General features: G+C 40.0%; 1 protein-coding gene across 1 annotated transcript in view; it reads left to right on the forward strand.

Moving 5' to 3' along the window:
- ZCCHC24 (zinc finger CCHC-type containing 24) overlaps positions 1–26,708 on the forward strand; it is a 224,241-nt gene that overhangs the window by 62,280 nt on the left and 135,253 nt on the right. The window contains exon 2 of the mRNA XM_053692103.1: positions 16,416–16,616. Coding sequence (XP_053548078.1) covers positions 16,416–16,616 — 201 coding nt within the window. The remainder of the gene's footprint in view (positions 1–16,415; positions 16,617–26,708) is intronic.

Here is a 26,708-nt window from a genome sequence, read left to right on the forward strand (position 1 = left end):
AGTCCCCAAGGTCGAGGGAGCGGTTTCCACTTTAAACAAACGCACCACTATACCCATAGAAGATAGTTGTGCTTTCAAAGATCCTATGGATAAAAAATTAGAAGGTTTGCTTAAAAAGATGTTTGTTCAGCAGGGTTACCTTCTACAACCAATTTCATGCATTGTCCCTGTCGCTACAGCCGCGTGTTTCTGGTTCGATGAGCTGGTAAAGGCGGTCGATAGTGATTCTCCTCCTTATGAGGAGATTATGGACAGAATCAATGCTCTCAAATTGGCTAATTCTTTCACCCTAGACGCCACTTTGCAATTGGCTAGGTTAGCGGCTAAGAATTCTGGGTTTGCTATTGTGGCGCGCAGAGCGCTTTGGTTGAAATCTTGGTCAGCTGATGCGTCTTCCAAGAACAAGCTACTTAACATTCCTTTCAAGGGGAAAACGCTGTTTGGCCCTGACTTGAAAGAGATTATCTCTGATATCACTGGGGGTAAGGGCCACGCCCTTCCTCAGGATCGGCCTTTCAAGGCCAAAAATAAACCTAATTTTCGTCCCTTTCGTAGAAACGGACCAGCCCAAAGTGCTACGTCCTCTAAGCAAGAGGGTAATACTTCTCAAGCCAAGCCAGCTTGGAGACCAATGCAAGGCTGGAACAAGGGAAAGCAGGCCAAGAAACCTGCCACTGCTACCAAGACAGCATGAAATGTTGGCCCCCGATCCGGGACCGGATCTGGTGGGGGGCAGACTCTCTCTCTTCGCTCAGGCTTGGGCAAGAGATGTTCTGGATCCTTGGGCGCTAGAAATAGTCTCCCAAGGTTATCTTCTGGAATTCAAGGGGCTTCCCCCAAGGGGGAGGTTCCACAGGTCTCAGTTGTCTTCAGACCACATAAAAAGACAGGCATTCTTACGTTGTGTAGAAGACCTGTTAAAAATGGGAGTGATTCATCCTGTTCCATTAGGAGAACAAGGGATGGGGTTCTACTCCAATCTGTTCATAGTTCCCAAAAAAGAGGGAACGTTCAGACCAATCTTAGATCTCAAGATCTTAAACAAGTTTCTCAAGGTTCCATCGTTCAAAATGGAAACCATTCGAACAATTCTTCCTTCCATCCAGGAAGGTCAATTCATGACCACGGTGGATTTAAAGGATGCGTATCTACATATTCCTATCCACAAGGAACATCATCGGTTCCTAAGGTTCGCATTCCTGGACAAGCATTACCAGTTCGTGGCGCTTCCTTTCGGATTAGCCACTGCTCCAAGGATTTTCACAAAGGTACTAGGGTCCCTTCTAGCTGTGCTAAGACCAAGGGGCATTGCTGTAGTACCTTACTTGGACGACATTCTGATTCAAGCGTCGTCCCTTCCTCAAGCAAAGGCTCACACGGACATCGTCCTGGCCTTTCTCAGATCTCACGGATGGAAAGTGAACGTGGAAAAGAGTTCTCTATCTCCGTCAACAAGGGTTCCCTTCTTGGGAACAATAATAGACTCCTTAGAAATGAGGATTTTTCTGACAGAGGCCAGAAAAACAAAACTTCTAGACTCTTGTCGGATACTTCATTCCGTTCCTCTTCCTTCCATAGCGCAGTGCATGGAAGTGATAGGTTTGATGGTAGCGGCAATGGACATAGTTCCTTTTGCGCGCATTCATCTAAGACCATTACAACTGTGCATGCTCAGTCAGTGGAATGGGGACTATACAAACTTGTCTCCGAGGATACAAGTAAATCAGAGGACCAGACACTCACTCCGTTGGTGGCTGTCCCTGGACAACCTGTCACAAGGGATGACCTTCCGCAGACCAGAGTGGGTCATTGTCACGACCGACGCCAGTCTGATGGGCTGGGGCGCGGTCTGGGGATCCCTGAAAGCTCAGGGTCTTTGGTCTCGGGAAGAATCTCTTCTACCGATAAATATTCTGGAACTGAGAGCGATATTCAATGCTCTCAAGGCTTGGCCTCAGCTAGCGAGGGCCAAGTTCATACGGTTTCAATCAGACAACATGACAACTGTTGCGTACATCAACCATCAGGGGGGAACAAGGAGTTCCCTGGCGATGGAAGAAGTGACCAAAATCATTCTATGGGCGGAGTCTCACTCCTGCCACCTGTCTGCTATCCACATCCCAGGAGTGGAAAATTGGGAAGCGGATTTTCTGAGTCGTCAGACATTGCATCCGGGGGAGTGGAAACTCCATCCGGAAATCTTTGCCCAAGTCACTCAACTGTGGGGCATTCCAGACATGGATCTGATGGCCTCTCGTCAGAACTTCAAAGTTCCTTGCTACGGGTCCAGATCCAGGGATCCCAAGGCGGCTCTAGTGGATGCACTAGTAGCACCTTGGACCTTCAAACTAGCTTATGTATTTCCGCCGTTTCCTCTCATCCCCAGGCTGGTAGCCAGGATCAATCAGGAAAGGGCGTCGGTGATCTTGATAGCTCCTGCGTGGCCACGCAGGACTTGGTATGCAGATCTGGTGAATATGTCATCGGCTCCACCATGGAAGCTACCTTTGAGACGAGACCTTCTTGTTCAAGGTCCGTTCGAACATCCGAATCTGGTCTCACTCCAGCTGACTGCTTGGAGATTGAACGCTTGATCTTATCGAAGCGAGGGTTCTCAGATTCTGTTATCGATACTCTTGTTCAGGCCAGAAAGCCTGTAACTAGAAAGATTTACCACAAAATTTGGAAAAAATATATCTGTTGGTGTGAATCTAAAGGATTCCCTTGGGACAAGGTTAAGATTCCTAAGATTCTATCCTTCCTTCAAGAAGGATTGGAAAAAGGATTATCTGCAAGTTCCCTGAAGGGACAGATTTCTGCCTTGTCTGTGTTACTTCACAAAAAGCTGGCAGCTGTGCCAGATGTTCAAGCCTTTGTTCAGGCTCTGGTTAGAATCAAGCCTGTTTACAAACCTTTGACTCCTCCTTGGAGTCTCAACTTAGTTCTTTCAGTTCTTCAGGGGGTTCCGTTTGAACCCTTACATTCCGTTGATATTAAGTTATTATCTTGGAAAGTTTTGTTTTTGGTTGCAATTTCTTCTGCTAGAAGAGTTTCAGAATTATCTGCTCTGCAGTGTTCTCCTCCTTATCTGGTGTTCCATGCAGATAAGGTGGTTTTACGTACTAAACCTGGTTTTCTTCCAAAAGTTGTTTCTAACAAAAACATTAACCAGGAGATTATCGTACCTTCTCTGTGTCCGAAACCAGTTTCGAAGAAGGAACGTTTGTTGCACAATTTGGATGTTGTTCGCGCTCTAAAATTCTATTTAGATGCTACAAAGGATTTTAGACAAACATCTTCCTTGTTTGTTGTTTATTCCGGTAAAAGGAGAGGTCAAAAAGCAACTTCTACCTCTCTCTCTTTTTGGATTAAAAGCATCATCAGATTGGCTTACGAGACTGCCGGACGGCAGCCTCCCGAAAGAATCACAGCTCATTCCACTAGGGCTGTGGCTTCCACATGGGCCTTCAAGAACGAGGCTTCTGTTGATCAGATATGTAGGGCAGCGACTTGGTCTTCACTGCACACTTTTACCAAATTTTACAAGTTTGATACTTTTGCTTCTTCTGAGGCTATTTTTGGGAGAAAGGTTTTGCAAGCCGTGGTGCCTTCCATCTAGGTGACCTGATTTGCTCCCTCCCATCATCCGTGTCCTAAAGCTTTGGTATTGGTTCCCACAAGTAAGGATGACGCCGTGGACCGGACACACCTATGTTGGAGAAAACAGAATTTATGTTTACCTGATAAATTACTTTCTCCAACGGTGTGTCCGGTCCACGGCCCGCCCTGGTTTTTTAATCAGGTCTGATAATTTATTTTCTTTAACTACAGTCACCACGGTATCATATGGTTTCTCCTATGCAAATATTCCTCCTTAACGTCGGTCGAATGACTGGGGTAGGCGGAGCCTAGGAGGGATCATGTGACCAGCTTTGCTGGGCTCTTTGCCATTTCCTGTTGGGGAAGAGAATATCCCACAAGTAAGGATGACGCCGTGGACCGGACACACCGTTGGAGAAAGTAATTTATCAGGTAAACATAAATTCTGTTTTTTTTCCACATGGCTGGTTTGATTTTTGCCTAGAAACAGTTCCTGAGGCTTTCCACTGTTGCAATATGAGTGGGAAGGGCCTATTTTAGTGCTTTTCTGTGCAGCTAAAAATACTGACAGAGACATTCAGCTTCTTCCTGCATGATCCAGGACATCTCTGAAGGGCTCAAAAGGCTTCAAAGTCGTGTTTGAGGAGGGTAACAATCACAGTAGACTGTGGCAGTTGTTGTGACTGTGTTTAAAAAAACGTTTTTGTCATTTATTATTCTGTTTTTGTTATTAAGGGGTTAATCATCCATTTGCAAGTGGGTGCAATGCTCTGCTGACTTGTTACATACACTGTAAAAATTTTGTTAGTGTAACTGCCTTTTTTCACTGTTATTTCAAATTTTGTCAAAATTTGTTTCTCTTAACCCCTTAATGACCACAGCACTTTTCCATTTTCTGTCCGTTTGGGACCAAGGCTATTTTTACATTTTTGCGGTGTTTGTGTTTAGCTGTAATTTTCTTCTTACTCATTTACTGTACCCACACATATTATATACCGTTTTTCTCGCCATTAAATGGACTTTCTAAAGATACCATTATTTTCATCATATCTTATAATTTACTATAAAAAAAATGATAAAATATGAGGAAAAATGGAAAAAACACACTTTTTCTAACTTTGAGCCCCAAAATCTGTTACATATCTACAACCACCAAAAAACACCCATGCTAAATAGTTTCTAAATTTTGTCCTGAGTTTAGAAATACCCAATGTTTACATGTTCTTTGCTTTTTTTGCAAGTTATAGGGCCATAAATACAAGTAGCACTTTGCTATTTCCAAACCATTTTTTTCCAAAATTAGCGCTAGTTACATTAGAACACTAATATCTTTCAGGAATCCCTGAATATCCCTTCACATGTATATATTTTATTTTAGTAGACATCCCAAATTATTGATCTAGGCCCATTTTGGTATATTTCATACCACCATTTCACCGCCAAATGCGATCAAATACAAAAAATCGTTCACTTTTTCACAAACTTTCGGTTTCTCACTGAAATTATTTACAAACAACTTGTGCAATTATGGCATAAATGGTTGTAAATTCTTCTCTGGGATCCCCTTTGTTCAGAAATAGCAGACATATATGGCTTTGGCGTTGCTTTTTGGTAATTAGAAGGCCGCTAAATGCCACTGCGCACCACAAGTGTATTATGCCCAGCAGTTAAGGGGTTAATTAGGGAGCTTTTAGGGAGCTTGTAGGGTTAATTTTAGCTTTAGTGTAGTGTAGTAGACAACCCCAAGTATTGATCTAGGCACATTTTGGTATATTTCATGCCACCATTTCACCGCCAAATGCGATCAAATTAAAAAAAAACGTAAAATTTTTCACAATTTTAGGTTTCTCACTGAAATCATTTACAAACAGCTTGTGCAATTATGGCACAAATGGTTGTAAATGCTTGTCTGGGATCCCCTTTGTTCAGAAATAGCAGACATATATGACTTTGGCGTTGCTTTCTGGTAATTAGAAGGCCGCTAAATCCTGCTGCGCCTCACACGTGTATTATGGCTAGCAGTGAAGGGGTTAATTAGGGAGTTTGTAGGGACCTTGCAGGGTTAATTTTAGCTTTAGTGTAGAAATCAGCCTCCCATCTGACACATCCCACCCCCTGATCCCTCCCAAACAGCTCCCTTCCCTCCCCCACCCCACAATTGTCCCCGCCATCTTAAGTACTGGCAGAAAGTCTGCCAGTACTAAAATAAAAGGGTTTTAAAAAAATAAATACATTTTTTTAGCATATTTACATATGCTACTGTGTAGGATCCCCCCCTTAGCCCCCAACCTCCCTGATCCCCCCCAAAACCGCTCTCTAACCCTCCCCTCTGCCTTATTGGGGGCCATCTTGGGTACTGGCAGCTGTCTGCCAGTACCCAGTTTGCAATAAAAAGTGCTTTTTTTTTGTTTTTGGTTTTTTTCTGTAGTGTAGCTTTGTAGCTTCCCCCCCCCCCACACACAGACAAACCCCCACCACCTTGCTGATCGTTTTTTTTTTTTAATTATTTACATTTTTTTTACATTTTTTATTTCAGAATTTTCTGTAGTGTAGCGGTTCCCACCCGCTCCCTCCCCGTGCACGCGCGCGCGCCCGTGCGCGCCCCCAGCCACCCCCCGCCCACGATCCCGCCCCCCTTCACACAACCAGGGCCATCGATGGCCGCCACCCGCCTCCCGGTCCGGCTCCCACCCACCAACGCAGTAAGCCACCGATCTCCGGTGCAGAGAGGGCCACAGAGTGGCTCTCTCTGCACCGGATGGCTTACAAAGGTTATTGCAGGATGCCTCCATATCGAGGCATCACTGCAATAACCGGAAAGCATCTGGAAGCGAGCAGGATCGCTTCCAGCTGCTTTCCACACTGAGGACGTGCAGGGTACGTTCTCAGGCATTAACTGCCTTTTTTCTGAGGACGTACCCTGCACGTCCTCAGTCGTTAAGGGGTTAAAGGACCAGTCAACACATTAGATTTGCATAAACAACAAATGCAAGATAACAAGACAATGCAATAGCACTTAGTCTGAACTTCAAATGAGTAGTAGATTTTTTATAACAAATTTCAAAGTTATGTATATTTCCACTCCCCCTGTACCATGTGATAGCAATCAGCCAATCACAAATGCATATACGTATAGTCTGTGAATTCTTGCACATGCTCAGTAGGATCTGGTGACTCAAAAATTGTAAATATAAAAGACTGTGCACATTTTTTTTAATGGAAGTAAATTGGAAAGTTGTTTAAAATTACATGCTGTATCTGAATCATGAAAATGTAATTTAACCTGAGTGTCCCTTTAAAGGCACAGTAACGTTTTTTATATTGCTTGTTAACTTGCTTTAAAGTGTTTTCCAAGCTTGCTAGTCTCATTGCTAGTCTGTACAAACATGTCTGAAACAGAGGATACTTGTTTATTATGTTTAAAAGCCATGGTGGAGCCCCATAGGAGAATGTGTACTAAATGTATTGATTTCACCTTAAACAGTAAAGTTCAGTCTTTATCTATAAAAGAATTGTCACCAGAGGGGTCTGTCGAGGGGGAAGTTATGCCGACTAACTCTCCCCACGTGTCGGACCCTTCGCCTCCCGCTCAAGGGACGCACGCTAATATGGCGCCAAGTACATCAGGGACGCCCATAGCGATTACTTTGCAGGACATGGTTGCAATCATGAATAATACCCTGTCAGAGGTATTATCCAGATTGCCTGAATTGAGAGGCAAGCGCGATAGCTCTGGGGTTAGACGACATACAGAGCACTTAGATGCTGTAAGAGCCATGTCTGATACTGCGTCACAATATGCAGAACCTGAGGACGGAGAGCTTCAGTCTGTGGGTGACGTCTCTGAATCGGGGAGACCTGATTCAGAGATTTCTAATTTTAAATTTAAGCTTGAGAACCTCCGTGTATTGCTTGGGGAGGTATTAGTTGCTCTGAATGACTGTGACACAATTGCAGTGCCAGAGAAATTGTGTAGGCTGGATAAATACTATGCAGTGCCGGTGAGTACTGATGTTTTTCCAATACCTAAAAGGCTTACAGAAATTATTAGTAAGGAGTGGGATAGGCCCGGTGTGCCCTTTTCCCCACTTCCTATATTTAGAAAAATGTTTCCAATAGATGCCACTACACGGGACTTATGGCAGACTGTCCCTAAGGTGGAGGGAGCAGTTTCTACTTTAGCAAAGCGTACCACTATCCCGGTTGAGGACAGTTGTGCTTTTTCAGATCCAATGGATAAAAAAATTAGAGGGTTACCTTAAGAAAATGTTTATTCAACAAGGTTTTATTTTACAGCCCCTTGCATGCATTGCACCTGTCACTGCTGCGGCGGCATTCTGGTTTGAGGCCCTGGAAGAGGCCATCCATACAGCTCCATTGACTGAAATTGTTGACAAGCTTAGAACTCTTAAGCTAGCTAACTCATTTGTTTCTGATGCCATTGTTCATTTGACTAAACTAACGGCTAAGAATTCCGGATTCGCCATCCAGGCGCGTAGGGCGCTATGGCTCAAATCCTGGTCAGCTGATGTGACTTCAAAGTCTAAATTACTCAACATTCCTTTCAAGGGGCAGACCTTATTCGGGCCTGGTTTGAAAGAAATTATTGCTGACATTACTGTAGGTAAGGGTCATACGCTTCCTCAGGACAGGGCCAAATCAAAGGCCAAACAGTCTAATTTTCGTGCCTTTCGAAATTTCAAGGCAGGTGCAGCATCAACTTCCTCTGCTTCAAAACAAGAGGGAACTTTTGCTCAATCCAAGCAGGCCTGGAAACCTAACCAGTCCTGGAACAAGGGCAAGCAGGCCAGAAAGCCTGCTGCTGCCTCTAAGACAGCATGAAGGAGTGGCCCCCTATCCGACAACGGATCTAGTAGGGGGCAGACTCTCTCTCTTCGCCCAGGCGTGGGCAAGAGATGTTCAGGATCCCTGGGTGTTGGAGATCATATCTCAGGGATATCTTCTGGACTTCAAAGCTTCTCCTCCACAAGGGAGATTTCACCTTTCAAGATTATCTGCAAACCAGATAAAGAAAGAGGCATTCCTAAGCTGCGTACAAGATCTCCTTGTAATGGGAGTGATCCATCCAGTTCCGCGGACGGAACAAGGATAGGGGTTTTATTCAAATCTGTTTGTGGTTCCCAAAAAAGAGGGAACCTTCAGACCAATTTTGGATTTAAAGATCCTAAACAAATTCCTCAGAGTTCCGTCATTCAAGATGGAAACTATTCGAACCATTTTACCCATGATCCAAGAGGGTCAGTACATGACCACAGTGGACTTAAAGGATGCCTACCTTCACATTCCGATTCACAAGAATCATCATCAGTTCCTGAGGTTTGCCTTTCTAGACAGGCATTACCAATTTGTAGCTCTTCCATTCGGGTTGGCTACAGCCCCAAGAATTTTTACAAAGGTTCTGGGCTCACTTCTGGCGGTCCTAAGACCGCGAGGCATAGCGGTGGCTCCTTACCTGGACGATATCCTGATACAGGCGTCAAGCTTTCAAATTGCCAAATCTCATACAGAGATAGTTCTGGCATTCCTGAGGTCGCATGGGTGGAAAGTGAACGAAGAAAAGAGTTCTCTATCTCCTCTCGCGAGGGTTTCCTTCATAGGGACTTTAATAGATTCTGTAGAAATGAAAATTTACCTGACGGAGTCCAGGTTATCAAAACTTCTAAATGCTTGCCGTGTTCTTCACTTCATTCCGCGCCCCACTGTGGCTCAGTGCATGGAAGTAATCGACTTAATGGTAGCGGCGATGGACATAGTGCCATTCGCGCGCCTGCATCTCAGACCGCTGCAATTATGCATGCTCAGTCAGTGGAATGGGGATTACACAGATTTGTCCCCTCTACTAAATCTGGATCAGGAAACCAGAGATTCTCTTCTCTGGTGGTTATCTCGGGCCCATCTGTCCAAGGGTATGACCTTTCGCAGACCAGATTGGACCGTTAAAACAACAGATGCCAGCCTTCTAGGTTGGGGTGCAGTCTGGAACTCCCTGAAGGCTCAGGGTTCATGGACTCAGGAGGAGAAACTCCTCCCAATAAATATTCTGGAGTTAAGAGCAATATTCAATGCTCTTCTGGCTTGGCCTCAGCTAGCAACACTGAGGTTCATCAGATTTCAGTCGGACAACATCACGACTGTGGCTTACATCAACCATCAAGGGGGAACCAGGAGTTCCCTAGCGATGTCAGAAGTCTCCAAGATAATTCGCTGGGCAGAGACTCACTCTTGCCACCTGTCAGCGATCCATATCCCAGGTGTAGAGAACTGGGAGGTGGATTTTCTAAGTCGTCAGACTTTCAATCCGGGGGAATGGGAACTCCATCCGGAGGTGTTTGCTCAATTGGTTCTCCGTTGGGGCAAACCAGAATTGGATCTCATGGCGTCTCGCCAGAACGCCAAGCTTCCTTGTTACGGATCCAGGTCCAGGGACCCAGAAGCGGCACTGATAGATGCTCTAGCAGCGCCTTGGTTCTTCAACCTGGCTTATGTGTTTCCACCGTTTCCTCTGCTCCCTCGTCTGATTGCCAAAATCAAACAGGAAAGAGCATTGGTGATATTGATAGCGCCTGCGTGGCCACGCAGGACCTGGTATGCAGACCTAGTGGACATGTCATCCTTTCCACCATGGACTCTGCCTCTGAGACAAGACCTTCTAATACAAGGTCCTTTCAATCATCCGAATCTACTTTCTCTGAGACTGACTGCATGGAGATTGAACGCTTGATCCTATCAAAGTGTGGCTTCTCCGAGTCAGTAATTGATACCTTAATACAGGCACGAAAGCCTGTCACCAGGAAAATTTACCACAAGATATGGCGTAAATATCTTCATTGGTGTGAATCCAAGAATTACTCATGGAGTAGGGTTAGGATTCCTAGGATATTATCCTTCCTCCAAGAGGGTTTGGACAAAGGATTATCAGCTAGTTCTTTAAAGGGACAGATTTCTGCTCTGTCTATTCTTTTACACAAGCGTCTGGCAGAAGTTCCAGACGTTCAGGCATTTTGTCAGGCTTTAGTTAGAATTAAGCCTGTGTTTAAGCCTGTTGTCCTCCATGGAGCTTAAACTTGGTTCTTAAAGTTCTTTTTTCTATTGATATCAAACTTCTTTCATGGAAAGTTCTTTTTCTGATGGCTATTTCCTCGGCTCGAAGAGTCTCGGAGTTATCTGCCTTACATTGTGATTCTCCTTATCTGATCTTTCATTCAGATAAAGTTGTTCTGCGTACAAAACCTGGGTTTTTACCTAAGGTGGTTTCTAACAAGAATATCAATCAAGAGATTGTTGTTCCATCATTATGTCCTAATCCTTCTTCAAAGAAGGAACGTCTTTTGCATAATCTAGACGTAGTCCGTGCCTTGAAGTTTTACTTACAGTCTACTAAAGATTTTCGCCAAACATCTAACCTGTTTGTTGTTTACTCTGGACAGAGGAGAGGTCAGAAGGCCTCGGCAACCTCTCTTTCTTTTTGGCTTCGGAGTATAATCCGTTTAGCCTATGAGACTGCTGGACAGCAGCCTCCTGAAAGGATTACAGCTCATTCTACTAGAGCTGTGGCTTCCACCTGGGCCTTTAAAAATGAGGCCTCTGTTGAACAGATTTGCAAGGCTGCAACTTGGTCTTCCCTTCATACTTTTTCCAAATTTTCCAAATTTGATACTTTTGCTTCTTCGGAGGCTGTTTTTGGGAGAAAGGTTCTACAGGTAATGGTTCCTTCCGTTTAAGTTCCTGCCTTGTCCCTCCCATCATCCGTGTACTTTAGCTTTGGTATTGGTATCCCACAATTAATGGATGATCCGTGGACTGGATACACTTAACAAGAGAAAACATAATTTATGCTTACCTGATAAATTTATTTCTCTTTTAGTGTATCCAGTCCACGGCCCGCCCTGTCCTTTTCAGGCAGGTCTAAATTTTAATTAAACTACAGTCACCACTGCACCCTATGGTTTCTCCTTTCTCGGCTTGTTTCGGTCGAATGACTGGATATGGCAGTGAGGGGAGGAGCTATATAGCAGCTCTGCTGTGGGTGATCCTCTTGCAAGTTCGTGTTGGGAAGGAGAATATCCCACAAGTAATGGATGATCCGTGGACTGGATACACTACAAGAGAAATAAATTTATCAGGTAAGCATAAATTATGTTTTTTGACTTTCAATAGCACTCCAAAATCAGCAATTTCACCTCTTTGACTGCCAGTAATACACAGCTATAATTTTATCCTTGTTGGCAGCCAGTAACACACAGTAGTGAATTTATCCCTGTTGGCTACCAATAACACACCCAGAGTAGTAATTTTGCCCCTGATGGCTGCCAGTAACACACACAGTGATTTATTTAAGTGAATGTAAATTTTAATGCTAAAGTGCCTGGTTTTTAAAAATTCGATTAAAAACAGGGGCACTTTAATTCATCAAATTTTACATTTCACTCCTGTTGTGAAAAGAAATGTACCTTTTAAACTTGACAACAGCTCCAGCTTCCTCCACCCATTGCAATGCCTCTTCCTGTGTCTAAAACGAGGAATCCAGCTTCCTCCAATCACTGCGTTTAATCAGACACTGATTCCCCCGGGGGAGAAGCCATGATTGGAGGATGACCTATCCATCATTTCTGACATCAGAAATGGCTTGTGACGACCGGAGGAAGCTGGAGCTGCTGTTAAGTTCAAAAGGTAAGTTTTTTTTTCACAACAGGAGTGAAATGTAAATTTTGATGAATTGAAGTGCCCCTGTTTTTAATCAAATTTTTAAAAACCGGGCACTTTAGCATCAAAATTTACATTCACTTTAAAGGTGTTTATTAACCTTGTTGCAAAATAAATATAAACTTGTATCATCTGTTTTGTTAATCAATTCATACAAATCTATGGGAGGCAGTTTTTTTTTTTTTTTTTTTTTTAACTTTCAGCTCATTCAAGGGACTGGAAATGTTCTTTCATGATTTGGATAGAACATACAATTTACTTCTATTGTCAAATATGCTTCATTCTCTTGTTATCCTTTGCGTAAGGAACAGTATTGCACTACTGGCAGCTAGCTGAACACATCCAGTTAGCCAATCACAAGAGACAAATGTGTGCAGGTACCAATCAGCAGCTAGCTCCCACTAGTGTAGGATATGTGCATATTCTTTTTCAACAAGGGATACCAATGGAATGAAGCACATTTGAAAATAGAAGTGAATTTAAAAGTGTCTTAAAATTGCCTGCTCTATCTGAATCTTGCAAGTTTAAATTTGACTTTCCTATCCCTTTAAGCAAAGCAATTATAGAAATTTACCACCACTTCACATATTAGCAACCACATAACGAAACAGTTTAGCTTAAAGGGACAGTCTACACTAGAATTGTTATTGTTTTAAAAGACAGATAATCCCTTTATTACCCATTCCCCAGCTTTGCATAACCAACACAGTTATATTAATATACTTTTTACCTCTGTGATTACCTTGTATGTAAGCATCTTCTGACAGCCCCCTGATCACATGACTTTATTTATAATCTATTGACTTGCATTTTAGCCAATTAGTGCTGTGTTGTGCACAACCCACAGGAGTGAGCACAATGTTATCTATATGGCCTACCCGAACTAGTACTCTCCTGTTGTGAAAAGCTAATACAAAAGCATGTGATAAGAGGCTGTCTGTAGTGGCTTAGAAACAGGCAGAAATTTAGAGGTTTAAAAGTTATAAAGTATATTAATATAACAATGTTGTTTGTGCAAATTGGGGAATGGGTAGTAAAGGCGTTATCTATCTTTTTAAACCATAACAATTTTAGTGTTGACTGTCCCTTTAAATTCTTTACTGGCTTTCAAAAAGGTGCAAGCTGTCATTAGGAAACAGGTAGGTTGCAGCAATAAAAAGGTTAAAGGTTGCTTTGAGATTTCTTTATATTTTATGTTATCAGCTGCAGGGCCGTCTTTAACACAGGGCAAAAGGGGCAGCTGCCCAGGGTCCAGTCTTTGTTAAGGGGCCCAAGAGTGCCCCTAATAATTATATTGTAGCTATTATAGGATTTATTTTTATTTTACAGGCAAATTTAAATTTATTTTAACTAGGTACAATAGCTATTAAATAGTTATTAACTATTTAATAGCTACCTAGTTAAAATAAAGAGAAATTAACCTGTAAAATAAAAACTAACCTAAGTTACAATTACACCTAACACTACACTATACTTAAATAAATTATTCCTATTTAAAACTAAATACTTACCTGTAAAATAAACCCTAAGATAGCTACAATGTAATTAATAATTACATTGTAGCTATTTTAGGGTTAATATTTATTATACAGGTAACTTTGTATTTATTTTAACCAGGTACAATACAGGGAGTGCAGAATTATTAGGCAAGTTGTATTTTTGAGGATTAATTTTATTATTGAACAACAACCATGTTCTCAATGAACCCAAAAAACTCATTAATATCAAAGCTGAATAATTTTGGAAGTAGTTTTTAGTTTGTTTTTAGTTATAGCTATTTTAGGGGGATATCTGTGTGTGCAGGTGACTATTACTGTGCATAATTATTAGGCAACTTAACAAATAACAAATATATACCCATTTCAATTATTCATTTTTACCAGTGAAACCAATATAACATCTCAACATTCACAAATATACATTTCTGACATTCAAAAACAAAACAAAAACAAATCAGTGACCAATATAGCCACCTTTCTTTGCAAGGACACTCCATGGATTCTGTCAGTGTTTTGATCTGCTCACCATCAACATTGCATGCAGCAGCAACCACAGCCTCCCAGACACTGTTCAGAGAGGTGTACTGTTTTCCCTCCTTGTAAATCTCACATTTGATGATGGACCACAGGTTCTCAATGGGGTTCAGATCAGGTGAACAAGGAGGCCATGTCATTAGATTTTCTTCTTTTATACCCTTTCTTGCCAGCCACGCTGTGGAGTACTTGGACGCGTGTGATGGAGCATTGTCCTGCATGAAAATCATGTTTTTCTTGAAGGATGCAGACTTCTTCCTGTACCACTGCTTGAAGAAGGTGTCTTCCAGAAACTGGCAGTAGGACTGGGAGTTGAGCTTGACTCCATCCTCAACCCGAAAAGGCCCCACAAGCTCATCTTTGATGATACCAGCCCAAACCAGTACTCCACCTCCACCTTGCTGGCGTCTGAGTCGGACTGGAGCTCTCTGTCCTTTACCAATCCAGCCACGGGCCCATCCATCTGGCCCATCAAGACTCACTCTCATTTCATCAGTCCATAAAACCTTAGAAAAATCAGTCTTGAGATATTTCTTGGCCCAGTCTTGACGTTTCAGCTTGTGTGTCTTGTTCAGTGGTGGTCGTCTTTCAGCCTTTCTTACCTTGGCCATGTCTCTGAGTATTGCACACCTTGTGCTTTTGGGCACTCCAGTGATGTTGCAGCTCTGAAATATGGCCAAAGTGGTGGCAAGTGGCATCTTGGCAGCTGCACGCTTGACTTTTCTCAGTTCATGGGCAGTTATTTTGCGCCTTGGTTTTTCCACACGCTTCTTGCGACCCTGTTGACTATTTTGAATGAAACGCTTGATTGTTCGATGATCACGCTTCAGAAGCTTTGCAATTTTAAGAGTGCTGCATCCCTCTGCAAGATATCTCACTATTTTTGACTTTTCTGAGCCTGTCAAGTCCTTCTTTTGACCTATTTTGCCAAAGGAAAGGAAGTTGCCTAATAATTATGCACACCTGATATAGGGTGTTGATGTCATTAGACCACACCCCTTCTCATTACAGAGATGCACATCACCTAATATGCTTAATTGGTAGTAGGCTTTCGAGCCTATACAGCTTGGAGTAAGACAACATGCATAAAGAGGATGATGTGGTCAAAATACTAATTTGCCTAATAATTCTGCACTCCCTGTAGCTATTAAATAGTTAATAACTATTTAATAACTACCTAGTTAAAATAATTACAAAATTACCTGTAAAATAAATCCTAACCTAAGTTACAATTAAACCTAACACTACACTATCAATAAATTAATTATCTACAAATACCTACAATGAAATACAATTAAATAAACTAACTAAAGTACAAAAAATAAAAAAAAACTAAGTTACAAAAAATAAAAAAATATTACAAGATTTTTAAGCTAATTACACCTAATCTAAGCCCCCTAATAAAATAACAAAGCCCCCCAAAATATAAAAAATGCCCTACCCTATTCTAAATTACAAAAGTTAACAGCTCTATTACCTTACCAGCCCTTAAAAGGTCCTTTTGCGGGGCATGCCCCAAAGAAATCAGCTCTTTTGCCTGTAAAAAACCCCACAATACCACCCCCCAACATTTCATATTCCTTTAAAGTAGATCCTGAAGTATCTAGCAAAGATTTATTCTGAGTCAGGTTTAAATGGACAACCAATTCAAAATAATTTTTTATGATTCAGAAAGAGCAGCAGTTTTAAGACACTTTCCAGTTTACTTCCATTATCAAATTTTGCACAGGTTTTTATTTGCACACTTTCTGGGGGACAAGATTCTAGTGAGCATGTTCTCAAGCTTATAGTGAATATGTATACTAGTCTGTGATTGGCTTATGTCTGTCACATGATACAGGGGGGGCCGGAAAATGGGAGAAAAAATACATTTGTCAGAAAAAAATCTACTGCCTTATTTGAAATTCAACGTAGGTGTTAAATCATTGTCTTTTAATTATGCACGTGTTAATTATGCAATTCTACTGTATTGAGGGGTCCTTTAAGTGAAATTATGGTGAAATTAAAATAATAAAAACCACATTATTCTAACCCAAGCTGGGAATTTGTATATTGCAGGCACTGGGCAGCAGCCTATACAAGAACGCTTCTCCCTATGGCTCCCTTAATAACATTGTTGACGGCCTGAGTTCTCTAACTGAACATTTCTCGGAAATCTCCCTCTCCTCGGAGAACAGAAAACCCAGCAAGAGGCCCCCTCCAAACTACCTGTGTCATCTCTGCTTCAACAAAGGGCACTATATCAAAGACTGTCCTCAGGTAAGTGCATGCTCCGGAGCTCGACTCACTGATATGATTATGTAAAGATGTCTTCTGGGTTTTGTAGTACATTATTAGCCATATGGATGTCAGATCAGTAGCACCTGTTATTTAAGTGACTCGTAGATAATTATATTGATAGCAGTTTCCAGACATTCTTCACATTGGTTCTCATGGTACTGTATATCTAGTTTTAAAAGGACATTAAAGGGACAGTCAACACAAAAATTGTAAAAAGATAGATAACGCCTTTACTACCCATTCCCCAGCTTTGCAAAAAAAACATTGTTATATTAATATACTTTATAACCTTTAAAACGCTAAATTTCTGTTTGCTTCTAAGTCCCTAAAGACAGCCTCTTATCACATGGTTTTTTATTAGCTTTTCACAACAGGGGAGAGCTAGTTCATGTGAACCATATAGATAACATTGTGCTCAGGCCCGTGGATTCTAACGACAGCACTAAATGCACTAAATGGCTTAAATGCAAGTCAATAGATAAAGTCATGTGATCAGGGGGCTGTCAGAAGATGCTTAGATACAAGGTAATCACAGAGATAAAAAGTGTATTAATATAACCATGTATTCTGTGTAAAACTGGGAATGGGTAATAAAAGGGATTATCTGTCTTTTTAAACAATAATTTTTTTGTGTTGACTGTCCCTTTAAACACTTCATGGTTTTGTGCAAGAATTGTGCCCCTCCCACGCTGCCTAAACCGAAAATCAAATTCTGCAAATAAAATCAACCCCCCCCCCCCTTTTAGAAAAAGTTTAAATCAACTGATTTACCTACAACATTTCCCATAGACTTTAATGGTGATTTTCTGTAGAAAACCATTAAAGTTTTTCTAAAGATTGGAATAAACCACATAATGTTTAAACATACAAAAACAGGGGACTTCTGGTAGGTGGGCATTAGGGAAGGCAGCAGGCATCCCCTGAAATACATTGTTTTCCCCTGCCCTACGGTAACCATAGGTGGGGAACCAAGATCCGAGGCAGAGAATCTGTAATAGTGCCACCACATCCGCTGCTGCACAGCAAAGATAGCACAGGGCAGTGGTTAGGCCTTCAGTGAAGGAGCAGGTGCTCAGTGAAGTTGTGGCAACTGGTATGCAGATTGGTATGCAGATAGAGGATTGCCGGGGGTCTGTTCACAAAAAAGGTGATTCATTGTAATTAAGCCCTTTGTTAACCCCTGCAGAAAGGAAAGACAAGGGGGCTTTTGCTGTATGATGATGAAGGGTGAGATCATAATGATTACCTCAGCAGCAGGGATACACTGCCTGGAGAGGCATTAAACACGTTCACCCTGTTTATACAGGTGAAACTCGAAAAATTAGAATATCGTGCAAAAGTTAATTTATTTCACTAATGCAACATAAAAGGTGAAACTAATATATGAGATAGACTCATTACATGCAAAGCAAGATTGTTCAAGCTGTGATTTGTCATAATTGTGATGATTATGGCTTACAGCTCATGAAAACCCCAAATCCACAATCTCAGAAAATTAGAATATTGTGAAAAGGTGCAATATTCTAGGCTCAAAGTGTCCCAATCTAATCAGCTAATTAAGCCATAACACCTGCAAAGGGTTCCTGAGCCTTTAAATGGTCTCTCAGTCTGGTTCAGTAGGTATCACAATCTTGGGAAAGACTGCTGACCTGACAGTCTTGCAGAAAACCATCATTGACACCCTCCATAACAAGGGAAAGTCTCAAAAGGTAATTGCAAAAGAAGTTGGATGTTCCCAAAGTGCTGTATCAAAGCACATTAATAGAAAGTTATGTGAAAGGGAAAAGTGTGGAAGAAAAAGGTGCACAAGCAGCAGGGATGACCGCAGCCTGGTGAGGATTGTCAGGAAAAGGCCATTCAAAAGTGTTGGGGACTTTCACAAGGAGTGGACTTAGGCTGGAGTCAGTGCATCAAGAGCCACCACACACAGACGGATTCTGGACATGGGCTTCAAATGTCGTATTCCTCTTGTCAAGTAACTCCCGAACAACAAACAACGTCTTACCTGGGCTAAAGAAAAACAGACCTGGTCTGTTGCTCAGTGGTCCAAAGTCCTCTTTTCTGATGAGAGCAAATTTTGCATCTCATTTGGAAACCAAGGACCCAGAGTATGGAGGAAGAATGGAGAGGCACACACTACAAGATGCTTGAAGTCCAGTGTGAAGTTTCCACAGTCTGTGTTGATTTGGGGAGCCATGTCATCTGCTGGTGTTGATCCACTGTGCTTCATTAAGTCCAGGGTCAACCCAGCAGTCTACCAGGAGATTTTGGAGCACTTCATGCTTCCTTCCGCAGACGAGCTCTATGGGGATGCTGACTACATTTTCCAGCAGGACTTGGCACCTGCCCACACTGCCAAAAGCACCAAAACCTGGTTCAATGACCGTGGGATTACTGTGCTTGATTGGCCAGCAAACTCGCCTGACCTGAACCCCATAGAGAATTGTGGATTTGATGTTTTCATGAGCTGTAAGCCATAATCATCACAATTATGACAAATCACGGCTTGAACTATCTTGCTTTGCATGCAATGAATCTATCTCATATATTAGTTTCACCTTTTAGGTTGAATTAGTGAAATAAATTAACTTTTGCACGATATTCTAATTTTTCGAGTTTCACCTGTAGTTTGCAGATTTTAGAGGGAAGAGGATATTATCTGTCCACAAAGATGGTATGTGCTTAGCTCGAGTGTTTATCACCCTTCATACGATAACATTCTCTGCCTGCAAAAACCCCAACCGTTAAGAAAACATGATAGGCTGTATGGTACAGTTGTTTTGCTGGCAAGGTGAGAGATCCTAGTTAAGTGGATCATAGATGATTCTCCCCTTTAAAAAAAACGTTTGGTAGAATAGATGGTCGTAGAACAAAATGACACTAAAGGAGATATGAATAAAAAAGAGTGCAAATATTATTACTTGTTAAAAACCCACATACATATTAGAGGAGCTATTGAGGGGAAAGGGGCAGGTTGTAGCTAATGTTTAGGCAGAGTCCAGAAGGGAAGTAAATGTTTTTTATTTGTTCGTTAGTACTCGATCTTCAGTTAAAATGTTCTTGTGTTTTAAGGTCAGGTGGGCCACTCACGTATTGTTATCTTGCTTTGTTACCTAATTGTATGGAGGTTTAATAAGATCATTGATACTAGACAGACACCCCTGAAAGTCCTAATGGCCTTGGTTGTTGGAATATCCTGGGTTTTAAGGAGACTAAATTGGAAAGAGGGACTCACATCAATATTGAAGAGGGGATAATTGGAAGGGTAGGGAGTTGGAGAGGCTAAAAATGTTTAACTAAAAATGTGGTATGTTATGGTCACTTTTACAATAAGCCAATGATAAGAGGTATATTTGTGCAGCCACCAATCAGCAGCTAGTTCGTAGTTCCTGAGCCTGCCTAGGTATGCTTTTCAATAAAGGATACCAATAGAGCAAAGCAAATTAGATAATAGAAGTAAATTGGAAAGTTGTCTAAAATTGTATGCTCTAGCTGAACCATGATAAAACATTTTTGTGTCCCTTAATTATCCCTGTAATCTCTTGTCAGTTCTGTATGTTCAGGTTACAGACATCCCCAGCAGACAAAGGGTTATGTGCTATACATTCATAAGTAAGCAAATAAAATCCATATGTTCTCTAGATCCCACCCACTCACCCCCTACTTTACCTACACCAAATAATAGCTCGCCCCCTCCCCTCGATCAGATGGATTCTGTTACCACAAGAGAAATCAAGAGAAATTCCTGGAACAGTTGAAACATTACACTCCCATGTGTAAATATTCATAACGAGTTGAGCAAAGAGTCTAATAAGTGAATACAAAAATAATAATAATCATTTTTCTTCTATGGTGAAATGTAAGAAAGATTCTGTGGGTTTGGTATGAAACAGTTTGATGATAGATATAAAGTTGGGCCTTAACCTTCTCAGTCTGTTTAAAGGTATATTGTACTAAATTATTTTCTCTGTTCCACCCAAAAGACAATGTATATATTAACTACAAACATTATAGCAAACCCTGCTAAAGACACATGCACATGCCTGAGCTCCTAAGTTTGCTCTTCAGCAAACAATACCACAAGGCCAAAAAACATTTAAAGGGACATTTATGGTCAAAATTTAAATGCACATAGATGAATTACATATTTGAATAGAAACATATTTGCAATATACATGTATTGGCAAAAATGCTTCTAGTAAATGTTATCACTGTTTTAGTGTTTCTCTGCACGTGCATGTGAAGCACAGTTATACATTCTCAGTGCAACAGCATTTTAAATACTGCAGCTGCTCAGAGTGCCAGTGGGGCTTGTATCATGTCAGCAATTAACAAATTGAGTTATTACCAGATGTTACAAGCACCTTAGGGTCTCTGAACAAGTGCTGTGTTTAAAATGCTGGTGCACGGTGCATACTTAAATAAACTTTAGCTATAGCTTTTATTAGAAGCATTTTGTTAATACATGTATATTACAAGAATGCTTCTATTCATAACTGAAATGCATCCATGTGGATTTCAATTTTGGCTGGAATGTCCCTTTAATAATAGAAGTAAATATGAAAGTTGCAGGCTCTGTCTAAATAACACTTGATTTTGACTTTAAAGTCCCTTAACCATTTGCTCTTTCATATATACCATTCCTATATATATATAAAGAGAGTGCCGTGTCCCTTAACCATTTGCTCTTTCATATATACCATTCCTATATATATATAAAGAGAGAGTGCCGCGTCCCTTTACCATTTGCTCTTTCATATATACCATTCCTATATATATATATATATATATATATATAAAGAGAGAGTGCCGCGTCCCTTTACCATTTGGTCTTTCATATATACCATTCCTATATATATATAAAGAGAGAGTGCCGCGTCCCTTTACCATTTGCTCTTTCATATATACCATTCCTATATATATATAAAGAGAGAGTGCCGTGTCCCTTTACCATTTGCTCTTTCATATATACCATTCCTATATATATATATATAAAGAGAGAGTGCCGCGCCCCTTTACCATTTGCTCTTTCATATATACCATTCCTATATATATATATATATATATATATATATATATATAAAGAGAGTGCCGTGTCCCTTTACCATTTGCTCTTTCATATATACCATTCCTATATATATATATAAAGAGAGAGTGCCGCGTCCCTTTACCATTTGCTCTTTCATATATACCATTCCTATATATATATATAAAGAGAGTGCCGTGTCCCTTTACCATTTGCTCTTTCATATATACCATTCCTATATATATATATAAAGAGAGAGTGCCGCGTCCCTTTACCATTTGCTCTTTCATATATACCATTCCTATATATATATAAAGAGAGTGCCGTGTCCCTTTACCATTTGCTCTTTCATATATACCATTCCTATATATATATATAAAGAGAGTGCCGCGTCCCTTTACCATTTGCTCTTTCATATATACCATTCCTATATATATATATATATATATAAAGAGAGTGCCGCGTCCCTTTACCATTTGCTCTTTCATATATACCATTCCTATATATATATATAAAGAGAGAGTGCCGCGTCCCTTTACCATTTGCTCTTTCATATATACCATTCCTATATATATATAAAGAGAGAGTGCCGCGTCCCTTTACCATTTGCTCTTTCATATATACCATTCCTATATATATATAAAGAGAGAGTGCCGCGTCCCTTTACCATTTGCTCTTTCATATATACCATTCCTATATATATATATAAAGAGAGTGCCGCGTCCCTTTACCATTTGCTCTTTCATATATACCATTCCTATATATATATAAAGAGAGAGTGCTGCGTCCCTTTACCATTTGCTCTTTCATATATACCATTCCTATATATATATATAAAGAGAGAGTGCCGCGTCCCTTTACCATTTGCTCTTTCATATATACCATTCCTATATATATATATATAAAGAGAGAGTGCCGCGTCCCTTTACCATTTGCTCTTTCATATATACCATTCCTATATATATATATAGAGAGAGTGCCGCGTCCCTTTACCATTTGCTCTTTCATATATACCATTCCTATATATATATATACAGAGAGTGCCGCGTCCCTTTACCATTTGCTCTTTCATATATACCATTCCTATATATATATATAAAGAGAGTGCCGCGTCCCTTTACCATTTGCTCTTTCATATATACCATTCCTATATATATATAAAGAGAGAGTGCCGTATCCCTTTACCATTTGCTCTTTCATATATACCATTCCTATATATATATATAAAGAGAGAGTGCCGCGTCCCTTTACCATTTGCTCTTTCATATATACCATTCCTATATATATATAAAGAGAGAGTGCCGTGTCCCTTTACCATTTGCTCTTTCATATATACCATTCCTATATATATATAAAGAGAGTGCCGCGTCCCTTTACCATTTGCTCTTTCATATATACCATTCCTATATATATATATAAAGAGAGTGCCGCGTCCCTTTACCATTTGCTCTTTCATATATACCATTCCTATATATATATAAAGAGAGAGTGCCGCGTCCCTTTACCATTTGCTCTTTCATATATACCATTCCTATATATATATATAAAGAGAGTGCCGCGTCCCTTTACCATTTGCTCTTTCATATATACCATTCCTATATATATATATAAAGAGAGAGTGCCGTATCCCTTTACCATTTGCTCTTTCATATATACCATTCCTATATATATATATATAAAGAGAGTGCCGCGTCCCTTTACCATTTGCTCTTTCATATATACCATTCCTATATATATATAAAGAGAGAGTGCCGTGTCCCTTTACCATTTGCTCTTTCATATATACCATTCCTATATATATATAAAGAGAGAGTGCCGCGTCCCTTTACCATTTGCTCTTTCATATATACCATTCCTATATATATATAAAGAGAGTGCCGTATCCCTTTACCATTTGCTCTTTCATATATACCATTCCTATATATATATAAAGAGAGAGTGCCGTGTCCCTTTACCATTTGCTCTTTCATATATACCATTCCTATATATATATAAAGAGAGAGTGCCGCGTCCCTTTACCATTTGCTCTTTCATATATACCATTCCTATATATATATAAAGAGAGAGTGCCGCGTCCCTTTACCATTTGCTCTTTCATATATACCATTCCTATATATATATAAAGAGAGTGCCGTATCCCTTTACCATTTGCTCTTTCATATATACCATTCCTATATATATATAAAGAGAGAGTGCCGTGTCCCTTTACCATTTGCTCTTTCATATATACCATTCCTATATATATATAAAGAGAGAGTGCCGCGTCCCTTTACCATTTGCTCTTTCATATATACCATTCCTATATATATCTAAAGAGAGTGCCGTATCCCTTTACCATTTGCTCTTTCATATATACCATTCCTATATATATATAAAGAGAGAGTGCCGTGTCCCTTTACCATTTGCTCTTTCATATATACCATTCCTATATATATATAAAGAGAGAGTGCCGCGTCCCTTTACCATTTGCTCTTTCATATATACCATTCCTATATATATATAAAGAGAGAGTGCCGCGTGCCTTTACCATTTGCTCTTTCATATATACCATTCCTATATATATATATAAAGAGAGTGCTGCATCCCTTTACCATTTGCTCTTTCATATATACCATTCCTATATATATATAAAGAGAGAGTGCTGCGTCCCTTTACCATTTGCTCTTTCATATATACCATTCCTATATATATATAAAGAGAGAGTGCCGCGTGCCTTTACCATTTGCTCTTTCATATATACCATTCCTATATATATATATAAAGAGAGTGCCGCGTCCCTTTACCATTTGCTCTTTCATATATACCATTCCTATATATATATATATATATAAAGAGAGAGTGCCGCGTCCCTTTACCATTTGCTCTTTCATATATACCATTCCTATATATATATAAAGAGAGTGCCGCGTCCCTTTACCATTTGCTCTTTCATATATACCATTCCTATATATATATATAAAGAGAGTGCCGCGTCCCTTTACCATTTGCTCTTTCATATATACCATTCCTATATATATATAAAGAGAGAGTGCTGCGTCCCTTTACCATTTGCTCTTTCATATATACCATTCCTATATATATATAAAGAGAGAGTGCCGCGTGCCTTTACCATTTGCTCTTTCATATATACCATTCCTATATATATATATAAAGAGAGTGCCGTGTCCCTTTACCATTTGCTTTTTCATATATACCATTCCTATATATATATATATATAAAGAGAGAGTGCCGCGTCCCTTTACCATTTGCTCTTTCATATATACCATTCCTATATATATATATATAGAGAGTGCCGCGTCCCTTTACCATTTGCTCTTTCATATATACCATTCCTATATATATATAAAGAGAGAGTGCCGCGTCCCTTTACCATTTGCTCTTTCATATATACCATTCCTATATATATATATAAAGAGAGTGCCGCGTCCCTTTACCATTTGCTCTTTCATATATACCATTCCTATATATATATATAAAGAGAGAGTGCCGCGTCCCTTTACCATTTGCTCTTTCATATATACCATTCCTAAATATATATAAAGAGAGTGCCGTGTCCCTTTACCATTTGCTCTTTCATATATACCATTCCTATATATATATATAAAGAGAGTGCCGTGTCCCTTTACCATTTGCTCTTTCATATATACCATTCCTATATATATATATAAAGAGAGTGCCGCGTCCCTTTACCATTTGCTCTTTCATATATACCATTCCTATATATATATAAAGAGAGAGTGCCGCGTCCCTTTACCATTTGCTCTTTCATATATACCATTCCTATATATATATAAAGAGAGAGTGCCGCGTCCCTTTACCATTTGCTCTTTCATATATACCATTCCTATATATATATATAAAGAGAGTGCCGCGTCCCTTTACCATTTGCTCTTTCATATATACCATTCCTATATATATATAAAGAGAGAGTGCTGCGTCCCTTTACCATTTGCTCTTTCATATATACAATTCCTATATATATATATAAAGAGAGAGTGCCGCGTCCCTTTACCATTTGCTCTTTCATATATACCATTCCTATATATATATATATAAAGAGAGAGTGCCGCGTCCCTTTACCATTTGCTCTTTCATATATACCATTCCTATATATATATAAAGAGAGTGCCGCGTCCCTTTACCATTTGCTCTTTCATATATACCATTCCTATATATATATATAAAGAGAGTGCCGCATCCCTTTACCATTTGCTCTTTCATATATACCATTCCTATATATATATAAAGAGAGAGTGCCGCGTCCCTTTACCATTTGCTCTTTCATATATACCATTCCTATATATATATATAAAGAGAGTGCCGCGTCCCTTTACCATTTGCTCTTTCATATATACCATTCCTATATATATATATAAAGAGAGAGTGCCCTATCCCTTTACCATTTGCTCTTTCATATATACCATTCCTATATATATATATAAAGAGAGTGCCGCGTCCCTTTACCATTTGCTCTTTCATATATACCATTCCTATATATATATAAAGAGAGAGTGCCGTGTCCCTTTACCATTTGCTCTTTCATATATACCATTCCTATATATATATAAAGAGAGAGTGCCGCGTCCCTTTACCATTTGCTCTTTCATATATACCATTCCTATATATATATAAAGAGAGTGCCGTATCCCTTTACCATTTGCTCTTTCATATATACCATTCCTATATATATATAAAGAGAGAGTGCCGTGTCCCTTTACCATTTGCTCTTTCATATATACCATTCCTATATATATATATAGAGAGAGTGCCGCGTCCCTTTACCATTTGCTCTTTCATATATACCATTCCTATATATATATAAAGAGAGAGTGCCGCGTCCCTTTACCATTTGCTCTTTCATATATGCCATTCCTATATATATATAAAGAGAGTGCCATATCCCTTTACCATTTGCTCTTTCATATATACCATTCCTATATATATATAAAGAGAGAGTGCCGGGTCCCTTTACCATTTGCTCTTTCATATATACCATTCCTATATATATATAAAGAGAGAGTGCCGCGTCCCTTTACCATTTGCT

The sequence above is a fragment of the Bombina bombina genome, chromosome 9, assembly GCF_027579735.1.
Source record: "Bombina bombina isolate aBomBom1 chromosome 9, aBomBom1.pri, whole genome shotgun sequence".
Lineage (NCBI taxonomy): Eukaryota > Metazoa > Chordata > Amphibia > Anura > Bombinatoridae > Bombina > Bombina bombina.